A 20000-nucleotide genomic window follows, 5' to 3' on the forward strand; every position below is an offset into this window, starting at 1 on the left:
TACGTGGTGTTTGATTTATTTTGCATCACGCTTTTTATGTTTAAACATTGACAGGAGTTTAAATACAAAATGTTAGCTGTCACTATTCATTTAGCTGATTATGTCAGATCCCTTAGTTTTGAGAGATGGTGGCACTGTCACCAAAAGAAACAACATTCTGACAAGTTCAAAGAATGCCTTCTTGAGGTCATAATTTTGTAGCCATGCTGCCTAGTCAAAGACAAAGAAATAGACAATACACACTAAGTAAGAGAGTGCATAATTTTATATATAATTCTGCAGCGGCAAGAAAAAAATTGGAAGAAATTCTATACTACATTATAGGAACACAAAACAGTTTCTTTTTGTGGTTTTATATTTATTACTTTTTCCAAGATGTTTGGTCAATATTCTTTGTAGACTTTCAAATGTGCTCACTCACCCCTGATAATAAATGCAATATTTCCTGTTAGAAAGCTGGCCTATCTTCTATAGCATGATTTTTTTCCCCGACACTAACAATTCTGTCTCTATCGAGGAAAACATTACCCGTCTTTGTACTATAGACCGTGTTTTGTTTGCTGGCGTCTGCTGCATGCAGGTTAAAGAACACTTGTCTGCTAGTTGGAATGTTATATTGTAAACCTTTTGGTTTAGGCTCTGAAAGTCAAATCTATCTACACTCAAACTGACTTAGGACCAATGGAATGATAATTAATTTTGCAGACAAAATACACTGAAGTTTTGTCATATGTTATTATACTCTGACATTTATAAGACAGGAATGAAGAAGTACTATTAAATGCTTTTAGAGATCTACTGGGCTCCTCACTTAGTGACCAGCAAAATGGTTAGCTTCTGTCAACACTTGTTTTATAGTAAAATTCCAAATTTTTCATAAATATTTTTGGCACTCTTTTAATCTCCTCTCTTCAATGCTTAGTACTTTAACTCTTGTCTTCTTTGCAGTTATGCAATAGCCTTTTCTGATTTGTCTTTATATTTTGAAGTTTTTCTTCAGCCAAAAGCAGTTGTTTTTAGAGAACAGTCAGAATTGATCATGTGCACTGGAACAATTGTAATCTTACACCGTTTCATCAAGACTGAAAATTGCTCCATAAAACATAAACTATAGTTTGGTCCAGAGTTAAAGGATATCAAAGGAAGAATATGATATTATGTTTCCACAATGGGTGCAGTAGCATATTAGAGGGAAGATCAGTTACATTTTTTTGAAACTAACATAAAGGTTACCAATCGTATTCATTTGGTTCACTATGTGAGAAGTCTAGCTTCTTACCATTTTGAATATCTCAACAAAAACAAAGAAGATAATTATGTCACATTATTGTAAAAATGAAAATGCACAATGGATAAACAAAAATGAAGATGAAAAAAATCTTTCATCACTTTAAGTCATTTAGTGCAAGTTATTCTTCATTTCACCTGAAATCCTTTCCCTTATTACAAAAGTGAAGCAAAGCCACTGTGTTTTCTGTCTTAATCCTCCTTCTCAGATGCCTCTGCACAGCTGTTTTTGTTTTTTTGTTTTTTTTAACACAAGCTTCTAGGTAAACCATTTTCTGAGCACAAGAAGTTAGAGTTCACCTCATAAAGTAGGAGCTTTTCAGACTTGTCACCAGCATATTATAGAAATACACACTACTAGACTGGGTAGTGTACCTTATTAATATTTCATTTTAGTACACTATACTTGCATTATCTCTATTAACACAGGTATCATATTGTTTCAAGTCAAAGAACCTACAACATCGTAACAAAGATTAGGCTAACAGCAAGGCCTTGAAAACTACAGCTATTAGTCCTGTCATCCCCTATAAAGTTAATGGGTTGGAAAAATGGTCAATCTTTGGACTAAAAGTTGATATTTAATTGAAAAAAAATGTTTTTTAATTGTAAAGGGGATTTTGCATTAGTGTGAACATGAAAAGGTACTAAGGAAGTTAACATGAAGTTGCATTTTAACTTTGATGCAAAATATAAAAACATTTCAATTTCACAAACTATTCGCATCTATTGTTCTACTAGGATTTCCTTTTGGGTTTAAAGGTGTAAATGATATAGTTGGATAAAAAAAAAAGTAAATGTAAAAAAAAAAAAAAAGCATTCCTAGTATTATTTTCTGCTGGCGTGTGGGATAAAAGCCACAACACTGCAGTTAAATCTGATTGGCCCCTATACAAAAATTACCAGAAAGCTATAGGTCTCTCACATCTTCCAGGGTCATTTGATTCAGGGAAACAGAACAATTGTAAATGCAGCACTACACAGTGTTAATCAAAATGGTTTTAGTGATTGTCGATTATAACAAGAGACCTAATGGAATGAATGTGAAAAGGGTGGCCTAAGAATTAACATCACTGAAGGAGGATGTAAGCATTTAAAAAAATAGTTTATCTTGAAGGGAAAGGCTTGAGTTAAGTTGCCTTAAAATCCTGTTATTGATATTGTTGTTTTACATAGAATCATTTTCAGCAACATGTAAAAATCCTTCATCACAGCTAGTAACTCATCTAACCTACAACCAAAAACATCACAATCATTCCCAAATACTGGGCATTTCAAAATACATATGCTGTAAGATATTTATACATAGCCATTCACGAAGAGTGAGAGAAAATACAAAGCAAGACTTGGAAGCTAATATTGGTCATTTCACTTTGAAATTGTAGAATAGTAAGAGAGATGAAGGAAGGAGTTAAAAACATATTGCAAAAAATATTACTCTATTCTGTTATTATGATACTGAGTATTTATGCCTTGTTGTTAAGGTGCTTTTGCTATATACCATGTAGTCTTCCATTTGTAAACACATCTTTTTGATGTTTCTGCCAACATCCTGGCAACAAAGCAGTGCAATTTCAAATGAGCTAATTAACCTAATTGTTGATGAAGCATGAAACAGTTCATTCACCCTGTTAGCTGCACCATGACAACATAAGAGTCTCAGCCCGTGAAGTTACTCATCTATATAAACCTATCTGTAGCTTTCCATTAAGATCCATTGCATGCCAAAAAAGAGTATGGTTCTTCGGATAAAGACCAGCCTATACCATAAACATAATATAGGGAGATGCTCACCATTTCTGTGGCAATTATCATGCAATGTAAGCTGCTTGGAAATAAACCTAAAAACTAAAAAAAAGAAACCCATTGCACATTTTAGTTGCTAGAAACCTACATTGTTTATTTTCTAATATTTAGATGCTGGCCATTTTCTTTAAACTAACTGCACCTGGACACTTTTCTTATTGACACTTAATTCGGAAAAATGGAAACACCTCACATTAGTATTTTATTTTATTTTTGTTACTAGCATACATCTTGTGCACAGGCAGAAGTAAAAGCAGCGATGAAGTTACTAAAACATGGTAAAATGGCCACATTTGGGATTGAAACGGTGTGCCCATTTCTATGTATACATACATATTTCCTGTTTCCACACACAGGCTCACATGGTCTGTTCCTATATGCTTCTACTCAAACTATCAGAATTGAAAATGTGCTTTTACATACCTTTGCTATCAAACATACAATCAAAAGCTTCTCTTCAAATTTTCTGAGGCTCCATTTCAGCAAAGGGATAATAAGAGGATTAAACACTGTGCTTTTGAAAGACCTGCAAAAGTGTTCTACAGTAGGAAGGGTAACACTTTGACCCTTTGCAGATGGCCTCGATTATCCAGTTGCTTGGAACATACAAATAACCTCTGATATGCTTTACAGTAGAACTTTATTTGCTATCTTTATCCTTCCTTTGCCTACACAACCCCTGGAACCAATGAATAAAAAACAACCTACTTTAAAAACTGTCCAAAATCTTCACAAATGCTTTCACAGCCAGGCCATTTGCAAACTCCATGGCCATAGAGAGTATGAGAGGCCCCAGTCTCCTCATGTGACGAGCTGTAGCAAAAGAATACGGCATCAGATTCATCTCAAAAGCCATAATCGTTGGAGGCTGCTAGCGCCTGTCAGGTTACGATCAGTGACAAACAGGTCAAAACAGGTCAATTCAGCTCAGAGCAGTCAGAAAAATTTAATCGTTCTATTGAATAGTTCAACTGCCAAGGCTAGATGATGTTCCAATTAGAGAAGAAATAGAGCCAAGGATGACTGTTAATAAAGGATGAAAAAATAAGATGACTGTATAATACCATATGCTAATTCTGCCATATGACCTTAGTGTAACATTTTACCTATAAATAAAAAATAGACTCAAAGTGATCAATTCTGCAAAGAAATATTTAAAATGGACAGCCAGGCCTTATGAATAATATGAATGTAACTATAAAATCTTTTGTATTTTCTGTTGAAAAATGTGTCTATAATTAAGGTGGCTTTCATTAATGATTATTTCTCTTTTGCAAGTATTGTTTCCATTATCTGCTCCAGGTTTCACAAAAACAAACACACGTTCCATTTCATTTTCTGAAAAGTCTGCATCAGTTTTATCCATATGTAATTAACAAAGAAGTTTTGGGTTTTATTCCCATAGAGATGAACATCAGCTACAGATTCTAAAGAAATCAACAAACTTCTCCAACATATAATCATCAAATTAATCCTAATTAAAGTAATAGCTCAAAAGTATCCAGAGAAGCTCCATTTTTGAAATAATAGAAGATAATAATAGAAAACTGCTATGAAAGTTAAATTAAGACCACAGACTTTATCAAATTATAGTTTATTTTAAATATTGGAGAAATTAAAGGGGATGTTTCTTTGCAAAAACACTTATATACTGTTTAAAGTTTGCTGCAGCTACATTTTAATTTACCTTACATAAGAGATCTTCCATATCAGTCTATCCTAACTGATGTATTGAATATTTTAAGGGTTGCAGATCATATTTAACTTTCTTATTTAAATCACTAAAAGTAACATGGAAAATAACAAAGAGGAGTCAAGAATACCTGTACACTCAGTGTGAAAAAGTGTATTTTTAACTTTAACATTTGGGTCAAATTCTGCTCTGTTACAACGTTAGTGCAATATTGTAATAACTATTGAAATAACTGCAATGAGATAAGTCATTGGAGTTATTGCAGTCTATGACAGAATAAAATTTGGCCTTTAGTGTTATTTCCATTTTAGTTCCTTCCCAAGAAGCATAAAGTAGGAAACCTTCCAGTTGAACTACAGCTTCAACCTGCGAAGCTTCCTGCTTAAATTTTCTGTGAAAAAATTACAATTGACTGAGTTAATACTGTAGGCCTGAATTTCAGCTGGACTTCAACACAGCTTTTAATTCTGTGACTAACGTCATGCCCATCCAAGTTCCCCAAAATATGCATCCACAAGTACAAAGTAGCACACGGAAACAGTACTATTTCTACTATTACTGGTGCTACCACAAACCTCACTACGGGAACAAAACGATGGGCATACAGTTTAGGAACTTAACAGTGTATCTGCAAAATTAGAGTTTACTGCTTCAAGTCAGACCCTGTGATTATGCTGAAAGAATTATGCCATCTCTCCTCAATGTTCTGCACTTGTCCTGATTTTGCAGTGAAGAAACTTATGATGTGAAATAATATAACTTGCAATGTTAAGCAACGATCTCTGCCTAACTGTTTGAATCATAACTGTAATGAAAGCTTAATTTTGTCAGGTGGTAAGAAAAATTGGAATCTCATCAGAATTACCTGTCTCGCCTTGCATTCAGAACTGAAGACTGTCCATTCACTATGGAATGATGGGTTATTGGTGGTGATGCTTTGGAAGTGGTGGAGGAGGTAGTAGAGGAGGAATTGTTAGTAGTGAGGTCTAGCCCTCCATGTTTAATGCCATTATCTTCCATACTGTGAACTCCAGTCACTTCTTTCCATAGCTGCTGAATCTCAGCAGGACTTAAGCCAGCTATAAAATGAAAGAGCACACCACTAATGTAACAAAATAAGAGTTTAATATAATGAGCTCAGTGTTATTAATGGATTAATGCCAACAATAAAGGTGATTTTGTTTTTCCAGCAAAATCGACATGTATTAAGCAATTTCATTTTTCCTGTATTGGAATCCAGTTAATTTAGCTGCTTTTCTCTTGTTACAAACAGTCAATTAAAGGTCACCAATTTTAATAATAATATAGTCTTTCTTAAAACATTTGTTCAAGGATCAAAGAGGGCTAACTACAAAGAACAATTGGTAACTACTGTTTGAAAAACAATTATTAAAGAAACTTTTAGGAGAGATTTCATTGTCTGCAGCATCAATTTTTTTGGCACACAGACATGATTTAATACATCCAAAGTTCACTCAGTTCCTTAGAAGTACTGCTTTTCCAAAGATGCAATGGAAAATAGAAAAAATATATTAAATTACAGTAAAGATGCAAACATTAATGCCCTCTGTTTGGAAAGGAAACCAAATTCTAAGAACCAAACTGAAATCAATGAGATTTCAACAGGTTTAAAGTTAGGAAAAAATTTCGCCTGTTAACATTAATTAATTGCACCCATGTATTAGCCAATGTCATTTAATTATCAAAAATTACCTGGTTTAAAAATGTATTTTTGGAAGACAAAACCAAATTAAAGAAAAACTGTAACAGCGCAGGGCTAAGTAGCCAGAAAGCCAGATCTTGTCCTTGACAAGTCCCTCTTCACAGATGAATTCCCATGGCAGCTCCTACATTGCTGTTTCTCCTTGCCCTCTTATGGGCAAGTACTCAAAGGCTCTGACTGGGAGAAAAAGGTTTTCCTACTTCATTGCTTCACCAGACTCTTGGGACTGTTGGCAGCCAGACCACCCTTAAGGCTTGTCTATATGTTTAGAATTGTTTTGAACCCTAATCAGCTTTTTAGGGTAATCTTTGTATTCCTAACATGCTTAAAATTTGCCTTATCCTGGACTTACGAACTGTGCTAATTGAATCAGGAGCACACCCTGGTGTCATTATAACTTTTTCACACTGCATTTTTGTATCTATGGTAAGGGACATACTATATATGCTCACAAAAATTATGGGTAAGGTATTAACAAATATCGGGACATTTTGAAAGAAAGCAAGAGAATTTCAATGATAATATGTTGCTGTCTTCAATGAAGGAACTTAAAGTACAGAAAAATGCTACTCTCTCTTCCCCTTGCAATCTGTGCTTTGGCTAAAAGGTGGTAATCCTTGTACTAAGATACGGACCTCATAAAATTACATCTCTTTGTCCAACCAGGCTGTGTTTCCTCAGCATACTAGTTTTGAAGACTACTCAAACTATAGCTAGAGCAGAATGAGAATGTCACGTAATCAGTGGAGGTTTTTGAGGACATAGTTTGTTTCATATCTGTTTCTTAAATTGCCCTGGGTACTGATTCTTTTTCCATGCAAGTCAAGGGATGGATTCAATCTATACATTTTGGAAAGTTTTGGATCATGGCTCATCTAAAAACAACTTCTCTCTTTTTTATATCATCTCAACAGTTGAAAGTGGCTGGGACAGTGTACAGTACTCAGAATTTCTTGGTAGAGGCAAAGTGACCTCAGTGGATGGAATCTGAATGGATTTAATTTCTCTTCCCATGTTCTGACATAGCTCAAATTTATTGACCTTCAGGAAATGATGCAAGGTCCATCTATTCATTCAGGCTTTTCATTGAGAATGGTCGTTTTAATGGGTGAATAAGATTTATTTGCAGGATATAAAGAGAATTTTTTTCATTGACTTTTTGGCAAGTTTGCTCTTTATTAGCTAATATTTTATACTGAATGTACATGAGCTCATGTTGCTAAAAACTTCTGCATTCTTTAAAAAGCCTAAAATTAGTAATTTCTGAAAAGCCTATTACGTATTCATGTTTTATTCCAATATTGTGTGTGTTAATTACAATGAGAGACTGCGGGACCTGAACCTGTTCAGCCTTCACAAGAGAAGGCTGAGGGGGGACCTGGTGACAGCCTATAAACTCACTAGGGGGGACCAGAAGGGTTTGGGAGAGACCTTGTTTCCCCTAGCGCCCCCTGGCATAACAAGGAATAATGGCCACAAGTTGTTGGAGAGTAGGTTTATATTAGACATCCGCAAGAACTACTTCACAGTTAGGGCAGCTAGCATCTGGAACCAACTTCCAAGGGAAGTGGTGCTGGCTCCTACCCTGGGGGTCTTTAAGAGGAGGCTTGATGCCTACCTAGTTGAGATCATTTGAGCCCAGTTTTTTCTCCCGTCCTGGCAGAGGGTCGGATTTGAAGATCTATAAGGTCCCTTCCGATCCTACTTCTATGAAACTAGGAAAAAATTATTATATTTTCCTTCTATATCTTAAGGAACACGAGTTAATTATAAAATAGGAACAATAATTTTGATTTCTGGTATACAGTTCAACATTGGAGCTTATATTGCTTGTAAAGCAGAGAAGCCAGACTTATTTATGGAATCAGGCCTTTGGGTAACAAAAGATAATGTGAGAGTGATAGTAACAGCTGTAACGGTTTTTAATGAAGATAAGTAATTAATATACAATTTTCATGAAGCAATTTCTAGCAGCTCTTCAGGTAACTCAGGATAGTAATATGAACAACAGTCACCTGTTAGTGCAATCACAAATCAAAACCAATATAAAAGGATTCCATTAGGTGACATGAGGTAACATATGTATTGAACACTCTTAAAATGCTTTCCTTCCTCTTCTCCACTGAAAATATTCAACTCAGTATTAAAAATGGAAGAACAAACACATCTATCTGAATAATTAGCACAAAAATGCATTCCTCTGTCTCAGCTGCATGGGAATATAAGCACTCCAATTTGGGGACATTCACTCATTGGGTCCAGGTTTGGGAAGACAAATTTGGCTATGTCTTGCTGCCTCTTCCTATCCCAGAGTGAAATGCTTTACTTAATGCTCCAATGTGGGAAGAGCTTCCCCTGCTTCTATTCACTTTCACTCTAGACCACGGGCGTAAGTGGGCAATTCTGGAAGTGCACAGGGCGGCAGCTTCAGCTGGGTTGCTGGCAGTCGGGCATTTCTACATCGCCCCTAAGTCAGTTCCCAATCCTTGTGCCCCAGCACTCTTCTCTTAGTTATATTACTGCTGGGCAAGTTAGTGGAGTAGTAGCTGGATAAACTGACTAACTCTTGCTTGCATCTGCTAATTTAAGCTAGGTACAGACATTGCACATAAACCGGTATAAGCATTCGGAAACTGATCTAAATCTGCAACAAAACAGAAGATTAGCACACACAGACCAGTTTCAAAACAGCAGAACCCAGTCTAACATAGACCTGGATAGACTTAGTATTAGACTTAATGGGCACCTATACATGTGCAGTGAGTCTGCTCCAATGCGCTGTAATTACAGTGCGTTAGAGCAGACTTGATTAATTGAGTCTCCTGGAGCATGGTAATTACCACATTCTAGCAGACTCCAGTGTCATGTGCATCAGTGTCTTCACACTGAAAAATGGTGGCCAGGGGTGCTTTAACTAAAGCCCATTGGACGAGCTTTAGTTAAAGTGCCCCCACTGCCATTTTTCAGTGCAGGGATGTTGATACATGTAATGCTCTGGGTGCTTTAAAGTAGCTCTTGGAGCCACTCTTATTAAAGCATCCTCCCCCCTCCCCCAGAGCATATGTATAAATGTCCAATTGGTTTAGGTTAGAGCAGTGTATTGAATTAGTCCCACATCCCATAGCAAATCACTTTAGTTCAGTGTCCTCCAGCATCCCAAGTGCCCCTTGCATGGTGTGTGCTAGCTTTGGCTGGTGCTTGTTTACTCCAGGTGAGTACTGGGCCAGCCCTACCCCCCAGGCTTGCACAGACAAGAGTCAGAAAAGCCTCTGTCTCCTTCCTGAGCACCTGGGCAGGGTGGGGGAGGATAGGGAACAGACCTCCCCCTCAGCCCCAAGCCAGCACAGCTGGAAGGGGTGTCTCAAGTAACAGCAAGGGGCTAGTCACTCTGTGTGACTTTGGTCAGGCCGCAGTTGGAATACTGTGTCCAGTACTGGGCGCCACACTTCAAGAGGGATGTGGCCAGCCTAGAGAGGGTTCAGAGGAGGGCCATCTGCCTGGTGAGAGGGCAGCAGGACAGGCCCTACGAGGAGAGACTGAGGGACCTGAACCTGTTCAGCCTCAGCAAAAGGAGGCTGAGGGGGGACCTGATGGCTGCCTACAAACTCATCAGGGGAGATCAACGGCAAATAGGTAGAGCCCTTTTCTCACCAATACCACCTGGGGTGATGAAGAACAATGGTAATAAGCTGATGGAGAATAGGTTTAGAGTAGAGATCAGAAGGCAGTTTTTTTACAGTTAGGGTGCCCAAAATCTGGAACCAACTTTCCAGGGAAGTGGTCCTCACCCCTACCTTGGACAAATTCAAGAGAAGGTTGGATAATCACCTGTCTGGGGTCTTGTGAACCCAGCATTCATTCCTGCCTGTGGCAGGGGGTCAGGCTAGATGATCTGTTCAGGTCCCTCCTGACCCTAGCTACTATGAAACTAGCTGCTAGTGGATGTATTTAACCCTGAGGGGAGAGATGAAAAGATCTTAAGTCCTCAAAGACAGGGTCAGAAAGACTCTAATGTCAAAGCAGCTAGGTAGAAAATAGGATGGGAATATTTTACATGGGTAAATATGTGGGCATGTCTCATCTGATTGATAACTTACTACCCTTTTTTCTCACATACCTCATGCCCCCAAAATAAGACAGATATCTTCCAGTGCCGAAGTATGACATGCTGAGGCCCTAAATCATGTCCAGTTTAAGACATACTTTAAAGATAAAATAATATAATGTATGTATATTTTTGTTATATTTGAATGAAAATGTCCATATTTAGAATCATTTTCCCATATCTCCTTTATTCACCAACTAATTATTATAAAACCTGATATTGAGTCAGGTTTTTTTTTCTTATTTAGAGGTCCCTCATATTGTGAGGCCCTAAGCTGTAGCTTAAGCCTAAATCTGACCCTGATGCTTTGTTTTTTGGAAGGCAGACTGTAGAAAAGATAAATTTTTCCAGAGTCCTGGCTGACTATGACATAGTGTAAGGCCTCCTGGAAACAGAGTGTCCATCCTAGGTGGCCTCCTAGAAGGCCTTCAGGGGTGGGCCAGCAGGAACTTCCTGGTGTGGCAAGATAGCAACAAGGCTAGGCTCAGACACTTGCAAAGGCAGCAGTAAGACTCTTACTTCTTTATTGTAAATAGTTCATTATGTAAGTTCCTGTAAATAATAAAGTATTGTTTTCACATCACAAGCCTCATCAAGATACTACAGACTGCAGCAGTTCACTTAACCTGAGCTAGCTCAGTGGCTCCTTCAGGCATAAGCTATAGTACTTAGCCAATAATATGGCTATGAGAGGGGTAACACAGGACTCTGTCCTTTATGCTTGCCGGGCCAAAGAGAACTGAGAGACATGTTGGTAGCCATTAGAGCAGAGTGTCTCCATTGTTCTATTACAGCAAAGGAAAATAGGCTTCTACTGCTTATGACAAATATCCTGATTTTGAAGGCCTCTTTTGCGGGGACTGAAGTGCATGTGATATGTGATTAAATACAGGCCATTTAGATTTCATGATTATAAGTTGGAGCAAGTCTTTAGGTGCATCCTTGAATATGTAGCTACACTGCTATAGAAGGAGTCTAGGGGAGGAAGAGTGAACTAATAACAAGTCCTTACCTGTCCTATCTGCATCAATCCCAGCATTTCTGCTCTGGTAAGTTCCTTTTACCTTCCTGGTCAGAATACCAAGATTTTGCCTCTTATGCCAATCAGTGCCTACTTGGTTGCAATATGCGGGAAAAATAGGAAGCAGTGAGTTGCCTAGCCCTTGTAATGCAAGCCTGAGGTTCAGGAAGTGTGGGCAGGGGAGTCCTGCTGTCTCCTGTACAGATCACATAAGGTCTAGCAAAAATGTAGCCCTATATTTGTTTAATTTTTGAAAAAGAGGATTCTTTTAAAAAACATATTTCTGCATTTCCTTTATTTTCTTTCTTCCCCACTTCTGTAAGGTAAAATGGGCATTAAAGCAAATGGGGAAAAAGGAAAGGCTGAAACTTGTGCCCAGAGTCTTTTCTGAGGAAAACACAAAGGAAACATACAGAAGAAGAAAATGTTTACTTCAATTAGATAAAAACAGTAGTGAAATCTTTAAAAAGCAGACCTTTTTATAATATGTGATCGCTTTGCTTTTTATCAGTTCAGTTATTGTTAATTCTTCTAGCTTTAACCAGAGAGATTTAGGAGTTAGGGGTATACTTAATAGTTCTGCTGTAGCAACTATGTAAAAAGAAATAAAGGAAAGCTTTATTTCATATTTTTCTTCTTCTGGAAATGTGTGAATGACTGCTGCACTAGAGTAATGAATATCAATGTAATTGGGTAGGAATGCTAAGGGAAATCTAGGGGGAAATGCTCAATGTTAGGGAAAACCCAAGGAATTCCTCTTGCAACAGATGGCATAAGAGAGGATTGCATGAGAGAGGAAGGTAAAGCTGTTCAGAGAAAGGTTTCACTTCAATTACTTTTTTCCCCTTCTGATCTGATAATGCTTTGTGGAAACGGAAAGTAGTATTGCCAATGTGAAGCATTCAAAAATCATGACATAACTCCTCCAAGGTCATAACATAAACTAAATTTGGAGTTCTTTTATTTATATTCTGATTTTTGTACTTAATTATGTTTGAATCAAGCTTTTCTCCACAACCATAAAGGTTAACAAAAATTACTATGAAAAAATGGAGGAGGGGAGAGGAGACAGAGACAGCATGCTGAACTAATCTTTGTCTTCAGGATCTGAGGTTTAAAATAAAATGCCAAACTGATCAAAGCAGATGATTCATAATCAGCTATGACATACTATTTGAGCGTATCATTATCTTGCTTACTCTTCCCTCTGCCCCTTCCTTTACTTGCATATTCTGCACACCTTACGTGCTCACCTAACTACCAAGGGCCAATCCTATAGTAAAAACTCTTCCCTACTTCAATGCTCAAGCAGTGTCTTATTAAAGACAGTGGTTCTATCCCCAAACCCATTGCAGGATTGGGGCTTTAAAAAGTACATTATTATATATGGCAGAGTCTTTTATCTCACCTCTGTTTTGTAATAAGTGAAAGCACAAATGATGTGCCACCAGGCATAACTACTACTGGGGCCTGTGTCCTGGGCAGCAGCAGCAGCAGGGGCTGGGCTGACAGGGGCAGTGGCTTGAAGTAGGCACTGGAGTCTAGTGCCCTGGTCATCCATGCCTCGTTATACTACTGTTATTTGCCTCACAGATGATGACAGAGCAGTCCTTAACACACAAAGTCTTTGACCTTGTTTTGTAATGCCTACAACATGTATTTCTAAGTAAAACTTTTCTTTTATAAAACTATGCCTCTTTTTGTCTTCTGTAGGTAACTATTGGATCATTAATATATGACTCCCAAGGGTAGGGCTTCTGTGCTAACATCTGATGCTGATCTTAATCCCAGTGAAAGACGGTTCAAGAGTCTTTTTGAAAGTCTTTTTGAAAACTCTCTTATCGTTCTACGAGTTACAGTTTCCTATTAGTGACATCACAGTTTACGGTGATGAAAATTGTTATTATACTTAAGCATTTCAAAGAATGGCAAAGAAAAGTACTTCTGAGATGACAAGATCCTTTCACTAAATTATATTAAATAACCAGCAATTTAGGATGACTACTTTTTTTTTTTTTTTTTTAATTACTGAGAGCACATTTCTTTTCTTTTTAGAAAAAAAAGAGAATGTAAGTTTGGCAACTGCCATTTTTAATATCAGTTGCTCGCTACCTTTTACTTCTGTTGTTTTATATCAAAAGGTTACAGTCTCACAGAATCAGTTATTTGTAATTTTTCAGTGTAAATCAATGGTGCTTGAATTGTGTTGGCATTAAAAATTGTTTTCTGCACATAAGACTAATAAATATGCATTTTATACCTAAGAAAAACCACTCAAAACATGGTCTTTTCCACTAAAAGCCTGTAGTAAAATTTATCAGCCTCAAGAAAACTTGGTAATGTAATAATATTAACAATAATGATTTAATAATAAAGTATAGTTTAAATGTCATAAAGGGGAACTACTGAAGTTCAGGTCAAAATGAACGGATAAAAATGCTGTGAATTAGAAATGAATGGAGTCATATGTTGTTTATATACCTTGTGGTAGCGACTGGACAGGAAGAGCAGACTGGCCAGGTGGGATGGAAATTAGTCCCTGACGCTGAAGATTCAGCAGATGTTGCTGCTGCTGGAGTTGTTGCATCTGGAGGAGCTGCTGCTGGAAGACAAGCTGCTGGGCTGCCAACTGCTGTTGCTGCTGCTGCTGTGAAAAAAAACCCCAAATGCAACAAACAATAAAGTCTGCAATGAAGGCTGCAAAGCAGCAAATATAAACTCCACGTGCTTCCCTTTCATCTCTGTTATTAAGTAGTAATGTTATTTGTAGAATATGCCGACAGTAGAAGCATTTGAAATTGGCTAATATTTTATTCCAACTACCAGGTTGTTAGGGAAAACGGGAAGATGCACTTAAGAATGCACTGCAGAAAAGGGTCAAGAGAAAGTAGGCAACAGCTGCTCCGAACTAAAAAAATATCAGCTCATGGCAGATGATAACAGATTTATCTATGCTAAAAGTGTAACTTTACAGCAGTCTGCGATTCAAAGGCACTCTTGTTTTTCCAACTGGATAAGTTTGGTCCGCAGTGGCCCATGAATGTGGTCTCCAGTGGTCTATTAGTAAACTGGGATGCAGCCTCCATTTCACTGGCCTGTTAGCTCTTTCCCTCCTCTTGTTGGAATATATTAAAACCAGCATTACATTCAAGGCAAAGAAGTGCCCTATTATGAGCAAAAGTATAGCTTCCAATTTTGTGAGGCATTACAAGACAAACTGGAGTTCTTTAGACTCAGGAGGGTATGAGAAGGCAGTCACACTTCAGAGAAAGACAAGCTGCTGTGGAAGACCTTTCCTTTTTAGTTTGGGGAAAAGAGAAACTTCTGATGCGCTCACTGGAAAACAGACTGCATAATGGAGCAAGTCATGTGGATTGCCCAGAGCCTCCGGAGAAATAAGGGAGCAATTTCTATTCCGTAGTTGATGGCTGTCTGAAATTCTATTCACAAATCCAAACAGAAACAAAGCCTCAGGAGGTCAGAACTGTTTCCTGTACGTTTGCATAATGGGCAGCTTGAAGACAACGTCTAGGATACCTGCTGATCAATTTAACTACTTCAACATGTTTTGTTTGTATTATGTTTATATTTGATGCAGTTTGCTGACAAGTGCAAGCTAGGTCTGAGAAGCCAGCTTGTCAGGTTGATTTATGAGCACATCAAACTGTAACTTTCTACTCGCCACTCCAAACCTACAGTAGCAGTTCATTAATCAGGGGCCTGCGACTTTGAAATCTGTGCTCAACCATTTTTTTTCTTTTTAAACAATGGGCTAAATTTGCATGGTCTCTGAGCTGTACCAGACAGGAAAGTAAGGTTCCTTCACCAACTTGCATTCTCTGTGAATACCAGATAATCAGTACTTTGTCCACCACACAGATTGCTCTTTGTACACTGCAATTCATTACTGAACATTAGACGGCGGCATTGGATTGCAATTCTTAAATCTCAGGCTACAGAAAAGAGACACTCAAAGGTTCTACTGTCATGATGACCCCTGCTACACGTTACATAGATTACACAATTAACTGGTTAATTGTGCAATAAAGTTAGACCAGCCACAAGTGCACAGTAATCATCAAAGAATAAAAATGACCATCCACCTATAAAAGGAGCCAAGCAGCTATGAAGTTAGTGCTTGAAAATGTGTAACAACTCTCTAGCTGGTTTCTATCCAGCTTTAATTTGAACATGTAGCAGGACCTATTATTAAGCTCAGTAAAAACATGAGAATGCATCTTTGACAGCAAGAATCTATCATAAAAATATATTTGAAACTTCTGGTCTTTTCCATGCCCCTTCCCAAAAACCAAGTGCATGGATCAATGAGTTCCTTGGTTCTTACCTCTTTTGCTTGCTTTCCTGGATGCTGTTGCTGCTGCTGCTGCTGCTGTTGCTGTTGCTGCTGCTGCTGCTGTTGCTGCTGCTGCTGCTGCTGTTGCTGCTGCTGCTGCTGCTGCTGTTGCTGCTGCTGCAAAAGCTGAAGATGTAACTGCTCTTGCTGTTTCTTGTAAAACTCTTGTAGTTGTTGCTGAATAAACCATTTTGACTTTAATAAATAAAGGCAAAAGTTTCAAGTATTATAAATCTCCTAAACTCTTCTAGATTGGCATATGGTAGAGTAGCCATTAAGATTCACCTCATAACAAAAAAATGGTTTGATTTGAAGAGGCAGATCTACATACATTTTTTTCCAAGGCGGCTTTGAAATTTTCCAAGGCAGATTCCAAAATATCCTAAACAAAAGGGTATAGAAAATCTGTATTCTAAAGGGAATGCAGCAGAACCTAATTTACTCCCCAAATTATTATAGTGAAGTTCCTCATAACTAACAAATCAGAAGCTGTGCTCAGCCACTTGCAAGAAACCAACAAGTCAGGAAGGCCAAACAAAACTGTCTGTTTCTTAGGGGGGAAAAAAGTTAATTAATCTGTCAGTCTGTTTAGCAGGATGCCAGGCTTACAACTGAAAGTGAATTGCCTGAAATGATCATGATAGTAGATATCAAAGTACTTAAACATACAAGAACTAAGATGAACAGACACATTATTTTGTCTATAGTAATTAAGCACACACCCAAAAATCCACTTGAAATTATCTTTCATATTATATTGCTCTTCTGATCACTGACACTATTGTAAGAACAACAAGTTCACTGATTCATGGCATAGCTACCAGATCTTTTTTGCGCTCAGGGAAGAATAATCATCCTTCCTCTTTCTAATTTCTACTGGGTCAAATTTTTGGAAGCAAAACCAAAAAAAAAAAAAAATCTCCTTGATGATACGAAGTCAGCAAGTTCAAATTTCATAACCACATTCCATTCATATGATTAAAGGGAGCACTAAAGAGTTATGAATTTTAAAGCAACAATTTTCTAAAAATCTATTTACACATCCTTTGGCATGCCTACAACTAAACTGTCTGAGTACTTGAAATTTTAAATGTCGACTTGCTCAGTTTTAATAATGTACTTGCTACTGTGATTACAGTATTTCAAAAGTGTTTCAAAAGTGCAAGTAAAATTTCACACACTTGCAACTAGAATAAGAAATGTACAGACTAAAAAGTTCTACATTGATTTCAATACCATTACTGTAAGCAAGAATCATGAAATACGAGAAAATAAGACTCTTAGAAGCACAGCTAATACTTGTGAAGATTCTCTTAGGCTAACGATCCAAAGCAGGTAACCCACATTACCTGCTGTAACATAACTGCTTGCTGCTGTTGAAGAAGTGCTTGAAGCTGCTGTGGAGACAATACTTGCTGCTGAAGAATCTGCTGCATTTGCTGAGGGGTGATCACCTGGGGAGTCATCATGGCCACTGACACAGGCACCTGCACAGAGAAAGAAAGATATCACCATCAAACACCTGCATCGCAGCTGTACATCTTTTCTTATTTTGTATCAAAGATGGACCATAATTTTTACATAATATTTATAACGGCAAAGTTCCAGTTTCAGTAAGAATCTGTTATTTTAAGACCACAGTACTGTGGCACTCTATTTCCAGAGGCATCAGATTTGATCAGACTCAAGCTTTATGTTTCACATCTCTTATGTATTACTGCAAGAGATTTAAACATTGGCTAGTATAAATGTGTATTTAAAAATAAATGATCACATGGTAGGGCTCTCAACACTTCATAATCAATCATCTTATCAAGTGTCATAATGTTACGAATGGAAAAACCTATTGAGACTGTTTCACAAGATGTGATTAAAATAGACATAAAAAATAAGCATCTTAAAGCAATAGATGTTTTATACCATATAGATATTTAGACTAGAAAAGGTATGTATAATGCTTTCTGTTAGGATGAAGAAACCTCTCCTTTTAGATTTTTTTTATTCTAAGAAAAGTTTATTTGTACCACAAAAACAAAGGCAGGAGCCTCCACCGAACAAGGAACTTAATCTTAGGCCTTTAACCTCTTTAGACTGACAGTATGTTTCCAATTTTTCCTAATTTAAACTCAAAGTCTGAAAATCATCATATAAACAAATTTATTTTGTTAACTGAAAAATTTTTTTCTTTTAGGTCCTTCTGTGGTTACTACTTTTTTCCACTTATATATCTGTGTGTGCTTGTGCATATGAGAGATAAAGGCAGACAGCAAGTGTGCGTTTTGTGTGTGTGTAAGAGATACTTGGTGTATGAGCCTCAAATATGCACTCAGTGGCTGTTGAGACACATGGTTAAAGGCATTGCTTGATCTAACCAGTACCTACTCAAGTTGCTTGTCACCATTCCAAGTTTGCAACCTTCAAAAAATAATTTTCCCTTCCTTTCTGGAAATAAAAGCAAGCATTAATAAAAAAAATATTGTAGTGCTGTATGTTCTCAAGATATCACAGTTCCTTGCAGCAAAAGGATACAAGGATTACGAGCTCAAATCCCAAATATGTTTTAACAGTAAACACTTTAAAAATATATATTTCTGCTTAAACAATCTAGTCTATGAAGGAAAATGTGAAATGACAAATTTTATGAGAAAGACATATACAATTATTATTTTCTAAACTTTTTAAATTTAACATTTGGAAAGAAAGAACATCTATTTTTTGATATTTGTAAAAATAATCTTAGTTTGGTTTGAAAACTATTTATTAATATTTATCAAGATTGAGGTGCTAAAACAAGCTACTACAAGCAATACCATAGAACTTGAATATATAACTAATGTTGTTCCAGAGTCAAAATGACCACACTTATCACAAAAGCTAATGTCCTTGTGAAGAAACACTGGATAAATTATTCTAATAAAAAGCCTTCAGAAATGCATGCTGTAAAATACAGACAACAGACACAAAAAAGCAGATTCCCACTTACAACTGATTATTTAGTAGTGCTTAGAACTGTGATATTTGAAGGTGCTGCATCCATTTAGTGTTTTTTGTTCTAAGACTATGTGCTAATTCTCAGAGATAAAACAAACCAGCCTGAAAAAATCTGGGATTTATGAGAATCAAATTCAAACCTGGAGTCACAGTACACTACTCCTACTGAAGTCAACAGGAATTTCATCTATTTGTGCTTGCTATACGTGAATTTGCTTCCTGAGAATTTTGCTTCAGTGCTGCCATCTAACCACCACAAATCAAGTTGTTATGAGACTGCACTTTCACATTGATACCATTAAACTTAACCTAAAAACCTAGAAGGAGTGTCTCTCCGTTTATATGTCTATTGTAAAAAATTACAAAATGTCAAAGGCCTGGCACACTTGTTAACACTTTTCTTCTTAATCTTATGTCTAGTGTGGATAAATACACAAGTAAAAATATATAGACAGGTATATGTAAATATACTTAATTCCACTGCTTCAAGGAAAGTGGTTTACTCATTTACAGTGGTGAAGAATTAGTAAAATGTGGCAGACGCTATATAAACCATAATGCATATTTGCCATTTTATACACCACATTTTTCACCACTTGCTCATATAGTGTATAATCTCAGTTTCAATGCCAAGGCTGGAGACTTGCTATCTTAATTTATTCTTTCATAAGAGTTCTCCCATTCCAAAATTTGTTTTGGTCTTTTTTACCGTATCATTAGAAGTGTACAGCCTACATAACTTCCTTTACTAGATCTTATACAAAACACACCAGCACAAAAACTGCCATAGACACCTTAAGCACTACAGGCATATAGTTAGGTAAGTTATAGTAAAAATGGCCTTAAAAGGTTTGAAGAAGAATCCAACCCTGCTTAATATTATAGCACCATACACAATGAAAGATCACATAACTACAGCTAAAAAGAAATGTCAAGAGCTATTGAATACACCAAATTTTCAAATTAAATTAGAACAGAATTATTAAGCATAGAACTTTCTATAATGCATTATATTGATTC

At 36.9% G+C, this 20000-nt stretch overlaps 1 protein-coding gene across 23 annotated transcripts in view; it reads right to left on the reverse strand.

The window, feature by feature from the left end:
* Positions 1–20000, reverse strand: part of FOXP2 (forkhead box P2) — a 651774-nt gene that overhangs the window by 51961 nt on the left and 579813 nt on the right. For 15 of the 23 annotated variants that reach the window (XM_090042266.1, XM_090042257.1, XM_090042255.1 and 12 more), the window contains 5 exons: positions 17339–17476; positions 15981–16184; positions 14117–14282; positions 5652–5865; positions 3802–3906 (listed from right to left, as the gene is read on the reverse strand). In XM_090042266.1, the coding sequence (XP_089898392.1) occupies positions 3802–3906; positions 5652–5865; positions 14117–14282; positions 15981–16184; positions 17339–17476 (827 nt within the window). The remainder of the gene's footprint in view (positions 1–3801; positions 3907–5651; positions 5866–14116; positions 14283–15980; positions 16185–17338; positions 17477–20000) is intronic. The other 8 variants (XM_090042267.1, XM_090042262.1, XM_090042251.1 and 5 more) reach the window with 5 other exon arrangements.

Source organism: Crocodylus siamensis, chromosome 4 (assembly GCF_052110815.1).
Source record: "Crocodylus siamensis isolate JL-2025a chromosome 4, ASM5211081v1, whole genome shotgun sequence".
NCBI classification, from domain to species: Eukaryota; Metazoa; Chordata; order Crocodylia; family Crocodylidae; genus Crocodylus; species Crocodylus siamensis.